We start from the raw sequence: 23,594 nt of genomic DNA on the forward strand, positions 1-23,594 counted from the left end.
ATGAACCACATCCAGATGATACCTATTAGAAAAGAAAAAAGAGAGAGAGCGCACGCCCCATAGCATACTACAGTACATTTATTAGGAAAGGGGAGGGGAGGGGGGGGATAGAAAATCCACTCACAAGGGTAGGTTAAAATCAAGCAGTGTGTGAAATATATCACCGCCAACTCTGGTCACTCAGCGTCCAGACCCTGCAGTCCAACTCTCTCTTGAAGCTGCTGGTAGATGTTCTCTGGTGCATGAGTAGAAAGGCTCCTTAAAATCAATGATACAGTCTTTGAGTTTGAGGAAAATCTCCAATCTCTGCTGGCCGCAATGTGTATCAGCGCTCGATACGACACGGCTCGATGCGCTTGCGTGATGATGCAGTTCCGTTCCCTAACGCGTTTCGTCACGTGCTGTGACTTTCTCAAAGGGCTGCTCTATATATATATATATATATATATATATATATATATATATATATATATATATATATATATATATTTGATTCAGATTGTGACTGTGGCAATGATCCGCCCTAGAAATGAGCAACACTATATATGATCACAGAACTTCAGAAGTTCTGTCTTCATCCTGACTCTTGTGTGATGTTCCCTAAATGTCCTAAAAGCACCTTCTACAAATGTGTTGTATTAATTTCCATTAAGACCTCTTTTTTGTGTGATGATGTCATCACACAGTCGGGAAAAATCAGGAACGGGGCAGATAAATGGTGACACTTGTTTGATTGTATTGCCCATTCTAGGGTCTTAGTCTTTAGGTTTCCAAAGAGAAAAAAAAAATGTGTGGTCCTAGGAGGGCTTGTACTAATAGCAGTGGCATGTGTAAGCGGTTACAGCTGGGTAATTGATGCCTTTTTAGCAGATTCTGACACCTTGTACCTATTTTAAAATAAGTTAGTTTGTATACATTATGAAGGGTTTGTTCCTTTGGCTACTCTCTTTTGCATGATCTTACTATTCAACAAGAGCTTGAACAATCAAAATATCCCTCCTTCCCCTTATCTTTATTGGGGCCTCTGAAGGGCAGGGTGGACTAAGGCTGAGTCCCCGCTGGCGCTGAGCTTGATTGGGGCGCTTACCTTCTTCAATGTTGATCAGCACATCCCCTCTCTCGCTGTGCTCGGGCGCTCATGCACGTGCACACACGCTCTCCCAAGCGTTCTGCTTGGGGACACAAGGGAGAGATACTTTCGTGCTAAGAGCAGGGTCACATGACCCTGCTCTGACAAATGGGAAGAGAGGGGGCGTGTTCTACTCTGCTGTCACACACACACTGACACGGAATTCAGCAGTACTGAATTCAGCAGAGAGAAGTGGAAAGCTGGGGGGGGGCAAACGGACAGAGGGGGGCAAACGGACAGAGGGGGGGCAAACAGACAGAGGGGGGGGGGCAAACAGACAGAGGGGGGGGGCAAACAGACAGAGGGGGGGGGGCAAACAGAGAGAGGGGGCAAATGGACAGAGGGGGGCAAAAGGACAGAGGGGGGGGCAAACGGACGGGATGGGGCAAACAGACAGAGGGGGGGGCAAACAGACAGAGGGGGGGCAAACAGACAAAGGGGGGGGGGGCAAATGGACAGAGGGGGGGCAAACGGACATAGGGGGGGGCAAACGGACAGAGGGGAGGGCAAACGGACAGAGGGGGGGGAAAACAGACAGAGGGGGGGGCAAACAGACAGAGGGGGGGGGCAAACAGACAGAGGGGGCAAACAGACAGAGGGGGGAAACGGAGTGCTGCTGTGTGGTGGGGGGCAAACGGAGTGGTGTGGTGGGGGGAGAAGGGAGAGAGGGGGGGAGAGAGAGGGGGGGGCAGAGAGAGAGGGGGGGACAGAGAGAGGGGGGAGAAGGGAGGAAGAGAGAGAGAGGGGGGAGAAGGGAGAGAGGGCAATGGGGGGGAGAGAGAGAGAGAGCAATGGGGGGAGAGAGAGAGCAATGGGGGGGGAGAGAGAGCGCGATGGGGGGAGAGAGATCAGGGAAGGGGGAGATATATATATATATATATATATATATATATATATATATATATATATATATATATATATATATATATATATATATATATATATATATATATATATATGCAGAGATATATATATATATATATAGAGAGAGAGAGAGAGAGAGAGAGAGAGAGAGAGAGAGAGAGAGAGAGAGAAACACAGAAATGGGGACAGCCCCTATACAGCCAATGACAAACCCCCTCCCGTAATAGCCACGCCCCCCCACTCCTGCTCTAAAAATGTTGCAGGACAGCGATCGCTCATGCTTGGAGAGCTGGTGACATCACCGCTCTCCAATCATGAGCGAGCTCAGAGGCAGCGGGGCCGCAGCCTAAGGTTGAAGAATACACTTGATTGACAATCACTTCCTATTCAAACCTACAGTCAGAAATGCAGTATGCAATTAATTTCAAACAAAAGCAGCCAAGATCTTTGCCTCCTGAACTGGAGTACACAGGTCCTTAGTTCATCCAATCCTTATTTTTTTATTAATATCAAGCATTCCCTGAAATTGATTGCCCGTGACCATCCTATCAACCCCTGGAACTTACTGATCAAGTAACATGAGGGATATAGACAGTGGAAAACACATGAAGGCAAAAAAAAAGGGAGGTTATTTATTGACAAAAAGAGGGGGGTCACTACCACATGGAATCTTTATTCTTTTATATGTGATTTTGTTCTGGGTGTCTCAGCTGCCACATCTTGGACATCTTTCTTTGAGTGATTAAAGGAAAGAATTGATATGGTGGGTCAGTTTTATAAACTCACTTCCACAGCTCTTGTGAAACATTGCATTTGCTTATATGGGTTCCATGTAAATAGTTTTTCAGGCAAAAGGTGACAATTGTGTGCTCATTTGCATGTCGTTTCCCAGAATCCCTTGCTGCAGTGGAAGCTCTGTATGCTGGTGATAATGGTTGAAAGGCAGGGTTGCAGCCCTGTCTAAGACATGTGAATGTGATCACAAGTGTTATTCTTTATTGGCTATATGCTAAAGGTGGAGGTTTTCTGTCGCGTTTTTCACCAACCATAACTTAAAATGTACACACACACAAACACACGAAAGGCCCGTGCCACATAGCATAAATCTGTGTGTATTTATTCTCAAAACATACTGGACACCTAACAAGCTCCTATTAAACCCCCAAAATACCCACAACATATATATAAGCATATGAGTGTCAGAGGAGTGCTACTGAGCATGGCAATATGCATTAAAACCAGAGACATAACATAAAACACAGACAAAGCTCAGTTTTTAGCACATCTAGTGAGACTCATACACGGTACAGTGCCTAAATATATATGGATAAATATCTAATAAGTAAATGGTCTTTTAGTTTGACATTTTTGGCCAAAATTGTTGTAAGCCCCTGAGCCAACGCCAAGGCAGACCACATATCAGGGGTCCCTAACGCTAATATAAATTCTTAATAACCTGTTTAATAACAGGAAGAATGATTTATAGTAAATCTGTCAATATTAGACTTAAAATGTACACACACACAAACACACGAAAGGCCCGTGCCACATAGCATAAATCTGTGTGTATTTATTCTCAAAAGTAGATAATTAAAAAGCACACTCACAAGTGTAGCTAAATGTAAGCATTTAAAGTCAGTCAATCTCTTACAAGATGATACTCATCTGGAACATCTCCTGCAGCATCAGGAAACTCTACATCAGATCTCTGAGAGTAGTTTAGAAACAAATGTAGCAGTCCTTAAAAGCCTCCACAATCAGAGCAGGGTAATAAGATGAAATTGCAACTATGTTGCTATAAAGTGTCCTTAGTAAATTACTACCACGCTGGAAATGGGTAAGTGTTTTGATACACTAACGCATCGTGGTGACGTAATATGTCTCAGCATACATGTCCCTATGCGTTTCGTCACAGACACGTGACTTTGTCAGGGGAATGAAGTATACGGCTTTCCATGTACCTTATATAGCCTGTAATGGCCACCAGAATCAGCTGTTCTATATTATGAATACTTAGTAACCCCAAACGAGCAATATTGAGCAGGCCTAGAACCTATAAAAACATAATACACAAGTAAACAAGCAGCGGAAATAACAAAACTTGAATGAATACACATAATAGTGATGCAAAAACATCTAAAGTACACAAAATGGTATTTCACATAAGCAGAAAGCAATATAAAACAGTATATACTGATAGACATTGTAAGATAAATAAATAAGAAAACCTCTTGCTAATTGTTATACTACAAAAATGTACATATATTACAAATCGTACACAAAAGAAATGTGTGTGTGTGTGTGTGTGTGTGTGTGTGTGTGTGTGTGTGTGTGTGTGTGCGTGTGCGTGTGCGTGTGCGTGTGCGTGTGCGTGTGCGTGTGCGTGTGCGTGTGCGTGTGTGTAGCTAAAGCCAACCACAATAGGTGAAACAATTACACCATAACAATAACACAAAGAGATTTTAATAATAAAATAGTGCCTAACCATTGACACCATAATAAAAGTCAGAACCAGGGAAAATAAAATGAGCTTTCAAACCAAACACTGGTGGGGGATGGGATTGGAAAACGGGGATGAAAAAGGGGAGGGAAGAGGGGGATAGGAAAACAGAAAGAATGGGGGGAAAGAGAAACAGTTGGGAAGTGATGGGAATGGGAAAGGAGTAATAAGGGAATGGAAAAAGGGGAAAGAAGAAAAATGGGGAAGGGACAAGGGAACAATGGATAAGTGAAGGGGGAGAACTAAATACAAGATGCTATAAAGCATGTAGATTCCCACAGGGTGGAAGATGACTAAACCAAAGTGCTTGTGCCTATACACTCGTATATATCCTATATATCCAATAGGATTCTCTTCTGCACAGGGTCTTGAAACTATTCTCCCCCCCACCCCAAAAAAAAGAGAGGGAGGAACATTCTTGATTCCCATGACAGTCAAGAGCCCAGGATCCTTGTTGTGAAAAAAAAATAATAATAATATATATATATATATATATATATATATATATATATATATATATATATATATATATATATATATATATATATATATATTCAAAATTATTAATTTATCAAATGTAATCTCTAAAATATGTTATTCACTTTACCAAATGTTATTAAAGTAACTGAAAAAGTAGCTCTACAATACTAAGCAAAAGTTTAGATACTAGCATTACATGAGCTAAATAAACAAATGTAGGTTTCTGGGGGGAGGGTGGTGATTGCTGCTATATATTGTAATCAGGTTTTCTACTGAATAAGCAACTAATTTTTTTTGTGTGGTGTTTTTGTTACAGAGTTAATGTCTGTGGGGGGAAGTGCTGTCATGGCTGGAGCAAGTCTCATGGATCTGAGCGATGCACAAAACGTAAGTGTAATGATATCCATACCTTTTCCACATCTATAATGCTGAAGTACTTGCTCACTCTACATCAATAAGTTGTAACTTAACTTGGTTGAAAACTGTGGTCCTCCTCTTAACCTCAAAGAATACAGATATGACCACACTCGTGCTCCTTAAGCCATGATGTGGTGGCGTGTTCCCCTTGCAGCCACTGTGTTGGGGCCCTTCAAAGGCTCATCTGAACACCTCCCAACGGAGATCTCCATATAAGATAAAGAAGGATACGCAGAGCGCACCAGTTGTATATTCAAAGTCAACAAATTAGTACTTGAACATTTACAATGAGAAATATATTCATAGACGGTTGGTCTATTTATACTGATCCCTGGCGCGCTCGGTGCAATATGCTTTTCTCCTCTTAATCTCATTGAACTCCAGCCACACCAAATGTAAAGAATAACAAATAATAATAATAAAAAAATACATTATGCATTGTGGTTCAAGGTTCCATACTGGTATTTTTTGTGTGGTAGGATGCCACCCTATGCTGGAAGCCTAGGCCAGCCATTGGTTTTGTGGGGTTACCTGCCACAATCCCAGAACAAGGCCATGAGAAGTGACATCATCACGTCAACAAAGGATCCCTGATGCAGCTGTAGGCTTGCATATAATTAAAGCTAAACTGACTGAGTGACTCTCTGCAGTGATGGCTCTCACCAGGACAGTTGCCACTTTCACTACATGGTGACAACATGAATACTGGCGTATCGACTTCTTGCTGCTGTGCTATGCTCAATGTTCATCATGGATGCTATGGGTGTCAACAAATCTGATCTGGCTGGAGTCTTTACATGATAGATAAACATCACTTATCTGCTCTTCATGGAGACTTTTGTATTTACAGACAATTTGCCAGGCTCTCTAGTTGTTTTCACCCCCCCCCCCTTTTTATTATAATGGGGACACAAGACAGGGACAGTGATAGATAAAAGTGGAATAATACAGTGTCATAACATGGAGGTTTTACTAGTTCTTTTCAGAATCACAGTTTTTCAATAAATTGTGGATCCCTCTGGACGGCCAGAGGGCAGAAGGTGTGATGTTATGCAGAGGCGAGCTATATTTGATTTTGAAAGTATGCTGCATTTGTCTCTCTGCAAGTCCAGTTTTCTTGCCCACTGATGGAGCTAAACATGCTTTAGGATTAGCATTACATTTATACAGGTATGCAACAAAGGTCAACATTTCAAACAGGACCATCAAAATAAAGGACCTTCACGTGGTCTCTACCAAGGCCATCGTATAACAATGTGTATTGCTAGAGAAGCATGCAAAGAGAAATAATCTATAGCACACTTCAAGGATAAAATGTTTACAAGTGCAATAAACATATAAGCTTCTGTGGGAGAACCCCAATAAACCGCACAGTGTCGCTTGGAACACATATGCAGACATGGAGGGAGAGGTGTAGACTTTGCATGCCCTGTTTGCCATTTGCATGTGAACATGCGGCCCCATTCAGAATTCTGCTAAATGATTGACCCTGCTTTCCTTGGAAGCGGGAAACAGCCGCAAGACGGCTACCAGGTTGATCAAGGAAAACAGTCCCTAGTTAACATTTCTACAGCTTACGCAGTGCGGCACACACCTGACCAGGTGGAAATGACTTCCCGGAAATATTGTGTTCTTTGTAAAAATAAAAAATAAAAAAATAGTGAAATAAAATGATATTTTTGTGAATTCTCATCAATGCAGAAATTCACAGTACGGCCACCGCACCAGGGAAACACAACCACTTTAAAGTGAATCACTCATAGCTTACATTTACTCACAGCATTAAGAGCAGATGCACAACTTTTCGATATGGAAATAACCACCCTAGAGCAGGTGTTACTCTTAGGAATGGCCAGATTTTTTAAAAGTTCATACAACTCGGCATTAAAATCGATGTAACATTTGAATCAGTGGACCACTATTGCAATATTTTGGTAAACATTCTTAACAACGGGTTGCATTATTTTTTAAACAATCATTTGTATATGCGGGGAGGGGGGTTGTGAAACATTGCAAGGGGAGAAATGTATATTTTTTACATTTTAAAAAGGTAATGAGTGTGTTATGTGTTGCTCTCTTCATATTATCGCTGCTTTAATACAAATGGGACTGCACCATCAATATTAACTATGACTTGTGAATCTTGGTGTTTCATGTAGTTTTTCTTTACTTGCAACCCTATGTAGCTAGCCAGAAAATAACTTTTTGTAAAGAATTTAGTAGGCTAATTGGTATCTGTAAACAAATCGAACCGGGCTAATAAAAGTTTAGCTTCTTTCATCTTTTTCAAACTAATTATAAGTTGAATTCCTTAGGGGCCTCTGAATGGGGAAGTGTTTGTCAATCAAGTACTGTATTTTATTTACCCTTACCCTGTCTTTGTCAGAGAACCAATAAAGATAAAGGGAGGTGAAAAGGGGGGACTCCGGTTGTTCAAGCACTTGCTGAACACACAGTGACATCAAACAGAGGCCAGGGGAAATCAAACCAAAGTCATCTCCAGAATGTCAGCTCACCATGTTTTCATACTTAAACAAATATTTAAAAGTACTTATATGTGTCAGATGTGGAGAGAAAAAAATGCATTAATTATCCATATGTGACCCCTTAAACATGCCTCTGGTTTTGGTACTTTAGCTCTAGGAGGGATTGCTCCTTTTAGAGCTACTTGAACTTCTAGTTTTAAACTGATGTACACCTTGTTGTTTGGCCTAAGGACTTAGTTAATCACTCACATACAGTATGTTAATAGAGAGCACTTGACACAGACAGTATACTTTTGTAGTGAGGATGACAGACCATTCATCTTTTCAACAGAGAAACTGAGCGACCTGCAGGTGGTACTGTTGCTTAGTTTCTCTGTGAATCCATAAATGCCATACAGTATATTAGGGAAGTGTTGTTACTGTACGTTTCAAAAGCCTGGCACTGTGTAATTTTTTTATAATAAAACAAACAGAGCGATGGGTGCACTACCATACAGATACCCAGGAAAGTGCTTTCCAAAACTGCAAACTGAGGCATAGCAACCCACCACTCAAAGTACAATAGTAAAACATTAAAATGACTAGTGCACACGAGAATGCTTGTGACACAGCTACATGTTTTATGTTAACACAGCAGATAACAGACAATGTTATTTTGGGTGCAGTGCCCTTCCGCAGATAGGGGACTTGAGGAAGGGCGCAGCTCTCAAATGTCACGTGGTTCAGAGACATGTTGACTGACAGACTTTTTTTTTTGTGGTAATGTATTTTCATTGTGATATTAGTATAATGTACATTACAGACATAGGGGGGCATGCATCAAGTGCCGGTATGGGTTATCAAACCCGTCCTAGTATTAACTCCCATTGACTCGGGTGCGATAGCCCATGCCAGCACTTGATGCATGTGCCCTATAGTCTATTATAAATCTGCTGTATTTGTAGTAAACATTTAGGGACCTATGCTATAAGCCTCGATAAGCCACTTATCGAGGCCTTTTCACCAAAATGGCCTACTGCTATTCAGTAAGTCTTGATAAGTGGCCGATAAAAGGCTTTTTCAGCATGTCCTCCGATGCCAGCAAGAATACAAGAAATAATACAATCTAATGGGCCCTAACCCCTTAATCACCTTAGCGGTTAATAATCACTATAGCAATTAAGGGGTTAACCCACACTCCCCCGCTACCCACCCGGGAGGCCTAACCATCCATCCCGGGACCACTATACCCACCCTCTACCCATTGATTGGCATAGTGGTACATATATAATATGGGCATGATAAGCCACTATAGCAGTCAATGGTCACCCTAATAAAAAAAAAAGCTGTGTGTGCTGTGCACGCGCATAGTAAGTGAAACTTCTTTGACTTTTGTCACAGAAATTGTATTTGTGTTGGTGTTGGTGATGTTTTAATTAAAAATCAAAATACAATCTCAATGACAAAACGCAAATAAATTTGACTTAGAATGCGCGTGCTCGGCACACATCCCCTGTATTAGCTATTTGCACTAAGTGTGAATTCCGCGTGTGACTGAGAGTGTGCGTGTGACTGATAGTGTGCGTGTGACTGAGAGTGTGCCTGAGAGTGTGCGTGTGACAGAGTGTGCGTGTGACTGAGAGTGTGCGTGTGACTGAGAGTGTGCGTGTGACTGAGAGTGTGCGTGTGACTGAGAGTGTGCGTGTGACTGAGAGTGTGCGTGTGACTGAGAGTGTGCGTGTGACTGAGAGTGTGCGTGTGACTGAGAGTGTGCGTGTGACTGAGTGTGCGTGTGACTGAGCGTGTGCGTGTGACTGAGCGTGTGCGTTTGACTGTGCGTGTGCGTCTGACTGTGAGTGTGACTGAGTGTGCGTCTGACTGTGAGTGTGCGTGTGACTGAGTGTGACTGAGTGTACGTGTGACTGTGCGTGTGAGTGTGTGTGGGGGTCTGGGGGGGTCAGTGTGTGGGGGTCTGGGGGGTCAGTCAGTGTGTGTGGGGCTCTGGGGGGGTCAGTGTGTGTGGGGGTCTGGGGGGGTCAGGCAATGTGAATTCCGCGTGTGACAGTGTGCGTGTGACTGAGAGTGTGTGTGTGACAGAGTGTGCGTGTGACTGAGAGTGTGCGTGAGAGTGTGCGTGTGACTGATAGTGTGCGTGTGACTGATAGTGTGCGTGAGACTGATAGTGTGCGTGTGACTGATAGTGTGCGTGTGACTGAGAGTGTGCGTGTGACTGAGAGTGTGCGTGTGACTGAGAGTGTGCGTGTGACTGAGAGTGTGCGTGTGACTGAGTGTGCGTGTGACTGAGTGTGCGTGTGACTGAGAGTGTGCGTGTGACTGAGAGTGTGCGTGTGACAGAGTGTGCGTGTGACAGAGTGTGCGTGTGACTGAGTGTGCGTGTGACTGAGTGTGCGTGTGACTGAGTGTGCGTGTGACTGAGTGTGCGTGTGACTGAGTGTGCGTGTGTCTGAGTGTGCGTGTGACTGAGTGTGCGTGTGAGTGTGACTGAGTGTGTGACTGTGAGTGTGTGTGGGGGTCTGGGGGGGTCAGTGTGTGAGGGTCTGGGGGGGTCAGTCAGTGTGTGTGGGGCTCTGGGGGGTCAGTGTGTGGGGGGGTCTGGGGGGGTCAGGCAGTGTGTGTGGGGGTCTGGGGGGGTCAGGCAGTGTGTGTGGGGGTCTGGGGGGGTCAGGCAGTGTGTGGGGGGGTCTGGGGGGGTCAGGCAGTGTGTGTGGGGGTCTGGGGGGGTCAGGCAGTGTGTGTGGGGGTCTGGGGGGTTCAGTCAGTGTGTGTGGGGGTCTGGGGGGTTCAGTCAGTGTGTGTGGGGGTCTGGGGTGGTCAGTCAGTGTGTGTGGGGGTCTGGGGGGGTCAGTCAGTGTGTGTGGGGGTCTGGGGGGGTCAGTCAGTGTGTGTGGGGGTCTGGGGGGGTCAGTCAGTGTGTGTGGGTCTCTGGGGGGTCAGTCAGTGTGTGTGGGGGTCTGGGGTGGTCAGTCAGTGTGTTTGGGGGTCTGGGGGGGTCAGTCAGTGTGTGTGGGGGTCTGGGGGGGTCAGTCAGTGTGTGTGGGGGTCTGTGGGGGGGTCAGTCAGTGTGTGTGGGTCTCTGGGGGGTCAGTCAGTGTGTGTGGGGGTCTGGGGTGGTCAGTCAGTATGTGTGGGGGTCTGGGGGGGTCAGTCAGTGTGTGTGGGGGTCTGGGGGGGTCAGTCAGTGTGTGTGGGGGTCTGGGGGGGTCAGTCAGTGTGTGGGGGGGTCCGGGGGGGGGGTCAGTCAGTGTGTGGGGGTCTGGGGGGGTCAGTCAGTGTGTGTGGGGGTCTGGGGGGGGGTCAGTCAGTGTGTGTGGGGGTCTGGGGGGGTCTGTCAGTGTATGGGGGGTCCGGGGGGTGTCAGTCAGTGTGTGGGGGGGTCCGTCAGTGTGTGGGGGGTCCGGGGGGGTCCATCAGTGAGTGGGGGGTCCGGGGGGGGGGGGTCCGCGCGGGTTGCGCCCGGGTTTTTGTACCACCGCTTCCTGGGGGGCCCGCAAACGCCCGCGTCACTGGAGGGCTGAATGGCGCCGCTGCCAGCCACCAGCCGCTTCTGCGCATGCGCGGCATGGCAGCGGTAGTGGAAGTTAGGCGGGCCCATGTGTGGGCTGGGAGGGAGGTCCCATTCGGGTAAGGAAAGGGTGGGTGGGGGGCTGTCCCGGTCGGGCGGTCTCTGCTGTCCCGGTCGGGCGGTCTCTGCTGTCCCGGGCAGCAGACGGGGACACATGTCAACAGCCGTGGCAGCGGGCGGGGAACGGCGCCGCTGCCAACCGCTTCTGCGCATGCGTGGCTTTCCTCCAGTCCCCACGATTACTGAGCATGCGCGGCTTGGCAGCGGATGTGCGGGGGGAATGGCGGCCGTTAGGAGCGGCGCCGGCGGCTATCGCCGCCGCCGCCGCATGTCATCAGCCATGTGGGGGGAGCGGGGGCCATTAGGAGCGGCGCCGGCGGCTATCGCCGCCGCCGCCGCATCTGATTTGTGGAGCGGGTGTGATGTCAGTGTTGGGGTCGGGCTGAGCCAGAACACAGCCCGGCCTCAACTGCCAGCACTGACGTCACATCCGTTTCATTTCTGTCTCCACAATTCATTTTTGCCCCAGTTCGAATGAGGTGCCACTAAGGAAGTTTCACTTCAAAAAGCATGAAGGCCAAAAATACACAATAATAAACGATGCACAAGACCTAAACACCTCAATTCAAGAAATAAATGCACTAGCCAACAAAACAATTCATGAATTTAAACCACTAGCCAACAAAACAAATCATTAATTTAAATCACAGGTACTCGAGGCTTTCTGAATACCGTGATAGCAACGCTAAAAATACTGTCGAATTAAACGGCACAATGAAGGCTTATAACATAGGCCCCTTGGTTTCCCAAGCATTCGGGTGCGCACTGGACATTTTTCTATTTTACTACAGTGTCATATTATGACGAATAGATTTTGGCCACTAAACACTACCAAATGAATAATTGCTTAGCTTAAATAGGATTCTCTTTCAGCAAGTAAGTATTATAGCACACTCAGAGACCACTTAGAACATGGATTTTAGCTCATTAATAACAGAAGCAGACCACAGGCAGTTATATAAACCACACAATAGGATAAATCTCCTTTTTTTGTGCTGTGTTTTCTGTTACAGCCTCTGATTTATTGATGCTGCTATTGTTAGTAGTTGTATCTTCATGTTCTCTTTGCATATATTTGAAATCAATTTACATAGCTTTCTGATAGGCCAATGTTTCAAACCTTATTACTGTATACGCTTGCATTGAATAGAAATAGCTGTTAGTCCAGTTGAGATAGTGCAGAGTTAATGAGTACTTCAGTATTAGGTGTTACCTTTTTTATTTGGACTAACAATTGATATTATAAGACAAGCTTACAAGAGCTCCACTTTCTTCCCCTGGTCAATATTGCTTGATCTGAGGAAGAGAGGAGAACTTTTATCAATTGTTAGTCCAAATAAAAAAGGTATCACCTAATACTGGAGTACTTAATTACAGTATATGTTTGCAGGAATGCTGTTGGGGTGCTCTATACTCATGAAGGTGTGAGCCATTAACTAGCCCACTGGTTTTAAACTTGTTTTAGTTAAGGAACCCTAGAATTAGATTGTGACATTTTAGGGAACCCCAACCCTCTCCCCCCCCATCCAGCTCTCCCCCGGCCATCCCTCTCTTTCTTCCCCCTCTCACACTCCCCCCTCTCTGTTCCCCCTTACACTCCCTCCCTCTTCCACCTTACGCTCTCTCCCAGTCTTCTCCCCTTACACTCTCCCCCTTCTCACTCTCTCCTCTCTCTTCCCCTTACACTTTCCCCCTCTCTTCCCTCTCACACTTCCCCCCCTCTTCTCCCCTCACACATTCACCCTTACACTCTCCCACTCTCTGTTCTCCCCTTACAGTTTCCCTCCTCACTCTCTCCCCTTCTCTCTTCCCCCTCACACTCTCCCCCCTTCTCTCTTACATGCACACACTCTCTCCCATCTCTCTTACTGACACACACACCCCTTGGGACCTGTGGTTCTGCGCCAGTCCGCGTAGCTCCCCCCTCCTGTCACTCGGAAGTTAACGTTACTTCTGATGCCACCAGGAGCAGGGAGAGGAAGGATAGCAGTGACCGGGCGGCTGCTGCTGCTGAGTTGGGCCTGGGACAGCTGGGAGAGTTGTCACAGCTCCCCACCCCCCGGCAGGCGCGGAACCCCTGAGGGGTGCTCACGGAACTCCTGGGTTCTGCAGCACCCAGATGAAAATGACTGAACTAACTTCTAATAAAGAAGAACCTTACCTCAATTATATTTTTGTGTCTTTCTCCCAGGTAGACGTTTAGCCTTAAATCTGGAATACTAAGAAAAATAATGGTTCATTTTGCATTAGTCATTACAAATGTTAGAAAAGGTGTTACATAGTTGAAAAAAGACATAGGTCCATCAAGTTAAATCTATTCTAAATTTAGACGACAGATACTTATCCTGTATTTGTATTTACAGTATATTGAACCAGAGGAAGTCAAACAAAAAAAACCAGTGAAATATCCAAATATCTCATAAGGGGAAAATGAAATTTCTTCCTGACTCCAAATATTGGAAACAGATTACTACTTGGATCAACATCCTTCTCATATTTATTATTTGGTATATCCCTGTTTACCTTTCCTTTCTAAAAAGATGTAAGGTTTTTTTTTTTTATACAGATATCCATTGTATCTGCCATCATAGTCTCCATGGGTAATGAATTCCACATTTTAATTGCCCTTCCTGTAAAGAACCATAAAAAACATGTCCTGTGACCTTGAAAGTTCACATGTACATCTTTCATCTATGTTTTACCTAAGCATGTGCTGTATTTTTCTTAATAAAATGGGGGGGGGGGGGTTTTAAAACCTTGATATAAATGAAAAATGTCACCATAGAAAACAGGATAAACATAGAAATAATGAATCAAACATTATTTGGTATGGTAGATAAAAGGTGTGAGTGCTGTTGTATTAGAACTCCAGTGTGAGCAGGGGGGGACAGTATGCAGGGGGAAAAGTTTGCGCACCCCTGGTTTAGCCCATACATTGCAGAACAATGCATTATGATCACTGACAACAGAAGGTTAAATCCTATACTCTGGAAATAGTCAACACAGTTTATTTTTTTTGCATGTATAGGTTATATGTAGCTTGTGCTGTGACTTTGAAAAAATTGCTTGGTGTCCCTATCAGCGGGGTCATGTTTGCACAATCAATGTTAGCCACCAAAGGAATTTGCCAGATGTCTGGAAATGGACCAGTAAAGCATTCCAGGAATCGCACGGATATCTTAGCTGAGGTGTATTTAGGAAAACAAACGTCCCTAGAACTAAGTATTGCAATAATACCTCACACAGAGCAATCTTTCGAAGGCCCATTTACATGAGAAAAGGCTTTATACTGATATGGCGTGACACAGATCAGTTTAGTTATAGTAACCAACATCTCTCCCACCCTGTTATGACATATATAGTCTGCCTCGGTGGCTAACAGGGTGAGTAGTTGGAAGTTGTGATCTAAAAGTAGAAATGCCCAATGCTAACACATTAAATGAGTAGTACTTTTTGTGTAATCCTTTGAAATCGGGATACGGAAGGTTATTCACAAAATGGCGGCACTTTGTTTAGCAGTAAAGTCCATTCATGGGAATTATTGGCTGAAATGAAGTGAAACAGCTGCCAAACATTTGAGAATAATCTTCGGCCAAATTATATAACCACAAAAAAAACTTATGTTATAATGAATGAGGAAATTGGAAAGTACTAATAATAACAATAGATGTTAGGCTTTAATTCATCACTAAAACTTAGAATATGTTGCTGTATATCTTAGAAAGTGTAAGCTGTATAGAGTGATTTTACAAACACCTTATGGCTTTAGCAATATCAAACTATATACTGTACCTATATAGACTACTCGCTACAATATTCAAGAAAACATTTTTTTGTGAGAAAATTAGTTTAAAGAGGCAGTCCAAGCAGCATGTTAACAATTTTTTTTTCATATATGCACCCTTTGATGACCTTTATTGAAAACAAATTACCTATGCTGACCATTAATTCGTTCGCCTGTGATCAATCAGTAAGGATCCTTCTTCCTGGGGTTCACTAAATGGCTGCCCTTCAGGTTCAATCAATCCTTCAGTGTAACTCAGCAGCTACAATGTATTCTTATATGATTACGGTAATATTATCTATTGTTTCAGTTTGCAGCTCAAATTGCTGGGAATATTGGCAACAAATTATTACATACAGGAAAGTGTTGCAAAGATCTTGAACAGCTGGGGAGGTGGCTAAAACCTGCTATAGAAATATAATGATACTCTGTATATTAAAACTCATTAAAAATAGCATTAAGAATTGAATTAAAAAAACATTTTAGTAAGTATTTAATACTTCAGAACTGATTTATTTAAATAAAAAAAAAACACATGTAGGATATTGCTTGGATTTCTCCTTAAAGAATAAATAATTTCTAATAGAAAAGTGATCCCATCCATTTTCCCCCCAGTGGCATGCACTTATCTTCCAAAACAACTTAGATATTGAATCACCCACATTATTTGTAGCACACATACATTTTTTTTCCTTGTGTTTATACTGTTTGATCAATAATCTCTAAACCATTTGTGTAGAAATCTAGAGTTACTGATGCGGTTCAGAAGAGCAACTGGGTCATAGGTTCTGCAATGTTTTGGGTGATTGTTAAAACAGTTGATGTGTCCGATGTTGCAGCCAGAAATAAACCTCTGGAGAAAAGCCAAAGTATCTTTGACACAACAAGCAAGGCTAGGACAGTTTATTCTTGGAAAAATGTATTTTGGAAGATTAGAGATGCAGGATGAGTGCACTGGGGAGCATAAACAAATTGGTTAATAGCAACAGAAAATATTGGTGATTAAAGTTTAAAACCGGTATTTACTTTACTTCTGATAGTGATAGTAAAGTATAATTAATAGGTATTAATAATCACATTGACTCCAGGCGTTCTAGCATATAAGACTTCAAATGTGGTTTGTGTGTTTCTCTTACATTTTGCAGTGTCGCAAAATGTCCACGGAAGTCAGGAATGTGCAAAAAATAGACAGTGCAATATATTCAACAGACCACCATAAAATGTACTTTTGCCAAACTGCCGTGGAAATGACGGTATGCAAAGGGCCATGTGATTGGAAGCTATTTGCTTGTGTTTTGGAATTTGCAAAGTACGTTGACTTGTAATGCTTGAGGCTGTTCTTTTAAAGTTGGCTGCCTTTGCAAAGGAATATCAGAAAATGTAGCTTGATTTTGTGAAATTTTGTGAAAACAAATTGCACATCTCTAGTCAAGGTAAATCCTCGTTTAGATTACTTTTTATTATGCCTATTTGCAGAAATTGAGCCAGTGATATTGATTTGTCTTATATTTAAATTAATATCTTAGTTTCATTAAATAAAGGAATGTTATGACTGACTGTAGGTTGCTAATTTGGATATAATACAGTGTACAGCCAATAAAAATATCACTTGTGAGCACATTCACATGACTCAGACAGGTCTGCAACGCTGCTTTTCGCCATTATCTCTTTGCATACAGTGCTTCCACTGCAGCCAGGGATTCTGGGTAATGACATGCAAATGAGCGCACAAGTTGTGTCACCATAACTTATTTTGTTTCTGGCTGTACAGTAGTCACTTCCAGCTTCACATTACAAAGCCAGTTACCAACTTCACACTGATGAGTATTTTTATCTGCTGTACATGGAGGGTTTTTAGCATTTTGTACTCACCATAACTTATTTTGTGCCTGGATATAATACAGAGAACTAGACAGTGTTGTTAATAGATACATTTTTGTTTCTATGATCTAGTTTGAAATGTCACAAATAGTATAATAAAAAAAAGTGGAAAGATAGCATACACCTTTGTTAGGACAGCCATGACTGATTTCAGCAATGTATGGGACAGGAAGTGAGTTTTAGTATGGCTGTCTGACTGCAAAATGATTCATTACCTAGTATAGAAATTAATTGAGATCCCCTGTAGATAGGAATTCTTGGTCTTGACATGCAAATCAGATTACTGTCACTTTTAGTTATCCATCTGTTGGATATTTCCATACATCTTTTTTGCCTGTTTATTCATCAGAACGTTGGTTAAGGAAATGCAGAATCAGCTGGTAGTTTTCTTAGACCAGATACAATAAGGTTATTTTGGCCACAAAGGAAGTTTTCATTGTACCAGGCAGAACAAAAACATGAAACGTATAATTATATTTGCATGTTATCCCATGGTCCCTCAAGCCTGCTTCAGTCTATTTTCACATATCATACAGTGATTACATTGCAGTCAATGGTTCTGGGTAATCACATGCAAATTACCATACTTTACATTTTTCATCCATAAACATAGATAGTTCTATATAGAGCTTTTGCCTGGTATGTAACATATTATACTACATATAATGGGATAAGAAAGGTGTTGCTACGATCCACCATAACCGTAGTGTACCTGCACTAGCAATTATAATTATAGAAAACCAACATCAAATTATATTGTAATAAACAATTATAAATTAAATGCTATAATAAATATATGAACAACAATATATAGTAAGTATAGAAACACATAATCAAATCATGTGTTAAAAATTGTGTTATAGTAACGTTAGTTAGACTCTTAAGGTATAAAATATGTTTGGTGTTAAACATGAGGGATTGGCAAATGGAAATGTGTACCCAGTTAAAATGGTAATAATGTTATTTTTCGTAAATATATATTCCATATGACATTCAGCTTTTTAAAATATAATTTAGAAGTGCAAGGGATAAAATGTCAAGAAATAGGAGTAATTTGTAAAAAATAATCCTTGTCACAAAGAGCGTATAGTCGATGTGGAGTCGTGGGGTCAAACCCCACAAATACACATGCACCCAATTTCATGTTTTCCTTATGCTACTAGCACTAGCCGCCTAATTGAATGTAGTATTACAGAGTAGATATGTGGGGTTATATTTAATCCACCACTTTGTTTGTATTGTAGTCTTTAAATCATTTGCTGTTAAGGCCATGTTACTAATCTATACATATTACTATAATAAGACGTCTTCCGGCATTGGAAGACAAATTACAGCACAATCAATTGAATGGCTTACGGGATAGCAATGCTTTAGTAAATATGGGCCCAAATCTTTTTTATTTGAATACTAATTTTCACAGCTTGTAAATCACAATGTTCCCTTTTCAAACAGGCTGATGTTTCCTCCCTCTACTTAGGACAGACAAATATTTCATTCTGTGACTGCACATGTTGTAACCTAAAACCGCAACGCAAAAATAGGGTGTAGGATTTAAATTCACATGTCACTGATTCTCTGTGATAAACAGACATGATGCCTGCTGTCCATTTTCGGATTACACATAGTTTCCACCTGGTTTAGGATAATCTAGACCAGTGTTTTTCAACAAGGGTTTCTAGGAACATTTGCGTTCTGCGGGCATCCCTAATGGGTCCCCTGCAATTTTCAGGTAATTTGAAAATTGTACCAAATACAGAAGAATTTACACTGCATCTGATCTCAGACGCGCTATTAGAGAGGGTTGGGGTGCGTTACAATGTATCTGATCACAGACGCGCTATTAGAGAGGGTTGCGGTTTCTTACAATGCATCTGATCTCAGACACGAGAGGGTTGGGGTTCTCCAGAATTTCACAATATAATTATAAGGTTCCTTAAACAAAAAAAGGGTGAATCCACTGAAATATACATACCCAACCAGGCTTGACTTTTAAATTGGGCATGGGAATCTGCTTTAAGTGATTGGGGGGGGGGGGGGGTATGAAGTGATTTGGTCCCCTCCCATCCAGGGTTCTCAATGCCTTATCCTCTTCCTGATTGTTGATTCCACTTTAGCACTAAAATACAATTACGATTGCACATTTATATTTCGTTGTCCTAAATTACATGCCTGTGTTAGCATAAAAAAATATGCAAATGGCTACCTGTGTTTGCTTGTTTCATTGCAAAATGACATTGCTCCCCCTCTGGAAAAAAGGTGAGCACTTTTGTGGAAAGTCTTAGGCCGCGCTTATATTGCCAGCAACGCAACGTCGCCCGAAAACAAATGCATTGTCGCCGCCGCGTGCGCTTATAGTAAGTGCGATGGCGACGCGATTTTTTGAAGCGAGGAATATTTGATTTTTTAGGGGCTGTCGCCTCATGTGACAGCCCCTGAACCAACCAATGCCCTGGTCGCCCGCGACGCCACCGCAAAGCGAAATACAACTTTCGCTAGCGGCGACGGGTGACGTCATGCGTCGCCATCACAGGCACTATATGCGCAGCCTTACGCAGTTTGGATGTGTACATTTCCCAGCTTCATTTAAAAAGTATTGACTTATTAATTTGGCAAACCCTAACGGTATGCTTCAGTGCTGGAAGGCAACACAATGAATTGATAAGCACTGTAATCATATCCAACACTAGGATAGCAGCCACTTCAATACATGAGGACAGTAAGGGTGGGAACTTTTACTGCTGGTTTGGTTCTAAAAGATTTTGTGTTTGGATTTTGACCATTTTATAAAAAGAGCCTTTCTTGGGTTGTGGTTGCTCCAAAATTCGACTTGGAGTTCTAATCGAACGCTGAAGCCAGTATATAAAAAAACAAAAAAAAAAAACCCCCAAAGAACTACAGTACAAGCCTACTGTATGTCTGTGTAACCCTCCCTGCCCGGCTTCCTGGAGAGGTTACATCGGTGTTGTGTGTATATGGCTACTCCTCATGGTTTACCTTGAATCAGGGTGCTGGCATTCAGGGAGCTGGACAATGAGGTAGCAAGGTTGTTAAATAATGGGTGCCAGGAACTTCTATAGTACAAATGTCCTTTATTCGTGTCCCCAAACATAGGGACCACTCATATATATTGGCACATTGTACATGGTTTTCATTGAAAGACATATATGCATACTTTTCTTCCAACAGTTCCCACTCTTAACACTCGATTGGAGGTAATCTAACATAGTTGCTTAGGTAGTTGTGGGACCTGGCCCCATCATCTCTCCAGGAACCCTTTAAGCAGTGATACGACTATTTGGGGCCCATACGATAAATCCTGATGGGTCTCCTATTGCTTTACCCAGTACCTTGCTGATGAGGAACGTTAGCTCTAATCCGCACCCGAGAGCTCTCTTTCTTGAGGCCCTCTATGGCAGGCTATATTCTTTTTACAAAACTGCACAGGACTCCATTCCATCTTTAGGGGCCCTTTACATAAGGGGTACTGTCCCTATTTACAAAATAATTAACAGTGGGGCCTGGTCTATTACTTTACTAACATTACTTATCTACATTCCCAAGGTTTCGCTCCTCTGGACCTCCGGTAACCTAACCTTCAATAACAGTCCATTCCCCTTTAATACCCCTGTGTGACGTATGGATCCCCATAGCAACAAGGGTGGGGCCCAGCATAAACTAGTATTGCTAGTAACCCTTTAGGGGGGGGGGGGTTACATCTGTTACTACACAAAGGTAACAAAAGAAAAAAAGACTTGCTTACCTTGAGCAAAACATGTACTGTATATTTAAATGTGAGTAGGGCGACTGCTACTAGTCATAATACCAAGCTGTGTCTATAATATCCATATGAAAACCATAGCTAACCACTTCTAAATCTTAAACCAAGGCCATTAATGAAACAAACATGTTTTTTTCTCTCACCCAGAGTAGTATATCAAAGCACCAGACCCTAGTTCTTATCTCTTGGAGACATCAGGTTTAGCAGAGATTCACCTCTCTTCCACCACCATTTTTTAAAGAATAATATGGTTGTCGGCACTGTTATTGCTGAAAAGCCATTGAATAAGAATTTATTGTTCTCCTTATGAGATAGCATTGGATGATACTTCACTTGGGTTTTTGTTTGCCTTCCTCTGGATCAAAATACTGGAAGTACAAATATAGGATAAGAATCTGTTGTCTACATTTACATAGGTTGAACTCGATTGACATTTGTCTGTTTTTCAACCTCATCGACTATGTGAGACTATTATTGTGCATCAGAACATTTTCTTTATTCACTGGCAGACATTATATTCTCCTGAAAATGATGAGATAAAAAGGGGAATATCAGCCCAAGTGGAGGTCTCCCAGTGTTACAACAGGGGCAGTCGTGCCCTAGCTTAGAAATAAATAAACGCGGAGAGAAGATCTAGGATTGCAGCTTTAACCTGATGGTAGGAAGCCTGAATGGTCTATTGTGTCTACTTTGTAAATGGCACCGTGAATACCGCTATTAAGGATTTCTGAAATAGAGCACCATTTAACAAACAGAATCATTGCTCTTCAGTTTATTTGTTGGATTAGTTAAGCCTACAATGAAAGACTTATATAAACAGGTTGTAATTCTTTGCACATAATAAATAAAGTTAATCATTAAAGATAAAATATATATTTTTAGACAAAGGGATTTCCTATTTGCTCAGCTGACGACCAGTACGAATGCCAAACGAGATTGCCAATTAGGTTTCCCATGGAAATGATAAAGAGAGGGAACATTTTAAAACTTTCAAAATATGTCAAACAACTGTGTTTCTATGTATCATGGCAACTGAGGTGCAATTCTGGGGCAAAATGTACCAGGTGTATCAAAGAAAAAAAAAATCCTGTTCAAATCAACAGGATTTTTTTTCATTTGGAGGAATTGTTTGTTCCAGAATTGCACCCATCTTTTCCTGATGCATAGATCCCTTTATTTATTTTTAACCTACTAAACATCTGACCGTCATTAGTTCACCCTCATTCTAGGTGTTACTGTACCTTCAAGGTCACTTTAACATTATTCCAGTTGAATTGTGTCTGTATTATTATACTTACACAACTTTATATACTGACTAAAAAAGTTAACAATTGTTGCTCCCTAATTCTTGTCATATGGTTCTACTGAAGCAGCACCAATGAAAAGGAAGACTATCTATGTCAACATCAGCTAATGCTGAGTGATATGCATGTTACATCATCCTATGTACTGGAGAAAGTAATTGCTACTTCAGTGTGAAACGTTTATGACATTTACAGCATTTGTCGGCCCTTTTGCTCTCTGATTTCTCACTACCATTTGTTCACCTTTGTGTCTAAAGTCAACAGTGAATTGCTCAGACATCTAATCTTCTGTCAGTATGGGTCACCGGCTGCAATGCCAGGGGCTGATATGTTTCCCGTTGTCAAAGCTGGGATGAAAACTGGATCCCTAATACTTTTTGAGAAAATGTTTTCTGGGTCAGTAGAACCATTTGCATTGTGTGGCTCTGCTTAAAAGCCATAATTTGGCCCCAAAATTAATGTATTTTTAGATTACTTGGACGTGCAGATCCTCTGGAGCTGGTCAGTGTCCTCCAATCTTTGGGGAGCAGAGATATTTGTACATTTTGTTGTGCCGGGTTTGACACAAAAATATAAAATATGGCTGCAGGGTCATGAATAGAAAGTTGGTTGCTGATGCAGGAAGCCTTACTCTATGGGGGCCATTTTGTGTCCTTGTCCGATGGACAAAACTGCTTGTCCATTGAGAACCGGGAGGTCCCTGCAGGTCAGGGAACCACAGATCAGCTCCAGTAGTCCCTTAGTTTCAGGTAAATAAAAGAATAGTGAGCAAAGCGTATTGCTGCTTTAGGCTGCATTTATAGTAATCGCGATGGCGTGCGCGACATTGCGTGCCGTGAGAACAAATCTGTGGAAGTCAATGAGGGCGGCCATAGTGCGGACGAAATGTCAAGCTACAAAAAAATTTGTTTTTTTCGCTCCGCATCACATGAGCGGTTCAGCCAATGAGGGAAACCTAGGCGAACCTTCAACTGCGCTCACCCTCCTTTTGTATGTAGGTTGGACTTGCCCAACACAATCCTCTCTTCCCCCCTCCCCCCCACTGTCTCTCTCGCCCTCTCTCTATCTCCCCCACTATCTCTCTCGCAGCCCCTCTCCTTCCCCCACCCACTCTCTCTGCCAACCACCTCTCTCCCCCCTCTCTCTGCCTCTATCTCCCCCCCACTCCTCACCACCCCTCCTCCTCCGTTTTTGCACCCTCCTTCCCTCCCTTTTTGCCCCCCCATTTTTGCCCCCACCCCATTTTTGCCCCCCCCCATCTTTGCAGCCCTTCTGTTTTTGCACCCTCACTCCACTGATCTAAATAGCGTTCCTGTTGCAGTGGAGCGGCAGAGAAAAGCACCCTACTC

General features: G+C 42.7%; 1 protein-coding gene across 5 annotated transcripts in view; it reads left to right on the forward strand.

Annotated features, from left to right (window-relative positions):
• LTBP1 (latent transforming growth factor beta binding protein 1) overlaps positions 1-23,594 on the forward strand; it is a 415,460-nt gene that overhangs the window by 11,420 nt on the left and 380,446 nt on the right. For all 5 annotated transcript variants that reach the window (XM_075596619.1, XM_075596618.1, XM_075596617.1 and 2 more), the window contains exon 2: positions 5,290-5,360. In XM_075596619.1, the coding sequence (XP_075452734.1) occupies positions 5,290-5,360 (71 nt within the window). The remainder of the gene's footprint in view (positions 1-5,289; positions 5,361-23,594) is intronic.

Source organism: Ascaphus truei, chromosome 4 (genome assembly GCF_040206685.1).
Source record: "Ascaphus truei isolate aAscTru1 chromosome 4, aAscTru1.hap1, whole genome shotgun sequence".
Taxonomy (NCBI): Eukaryota; Metazoa; Chordata; class Amphibia; order Anura; family Ascaphidae; genus Ascaphus; species Ascaphus truei.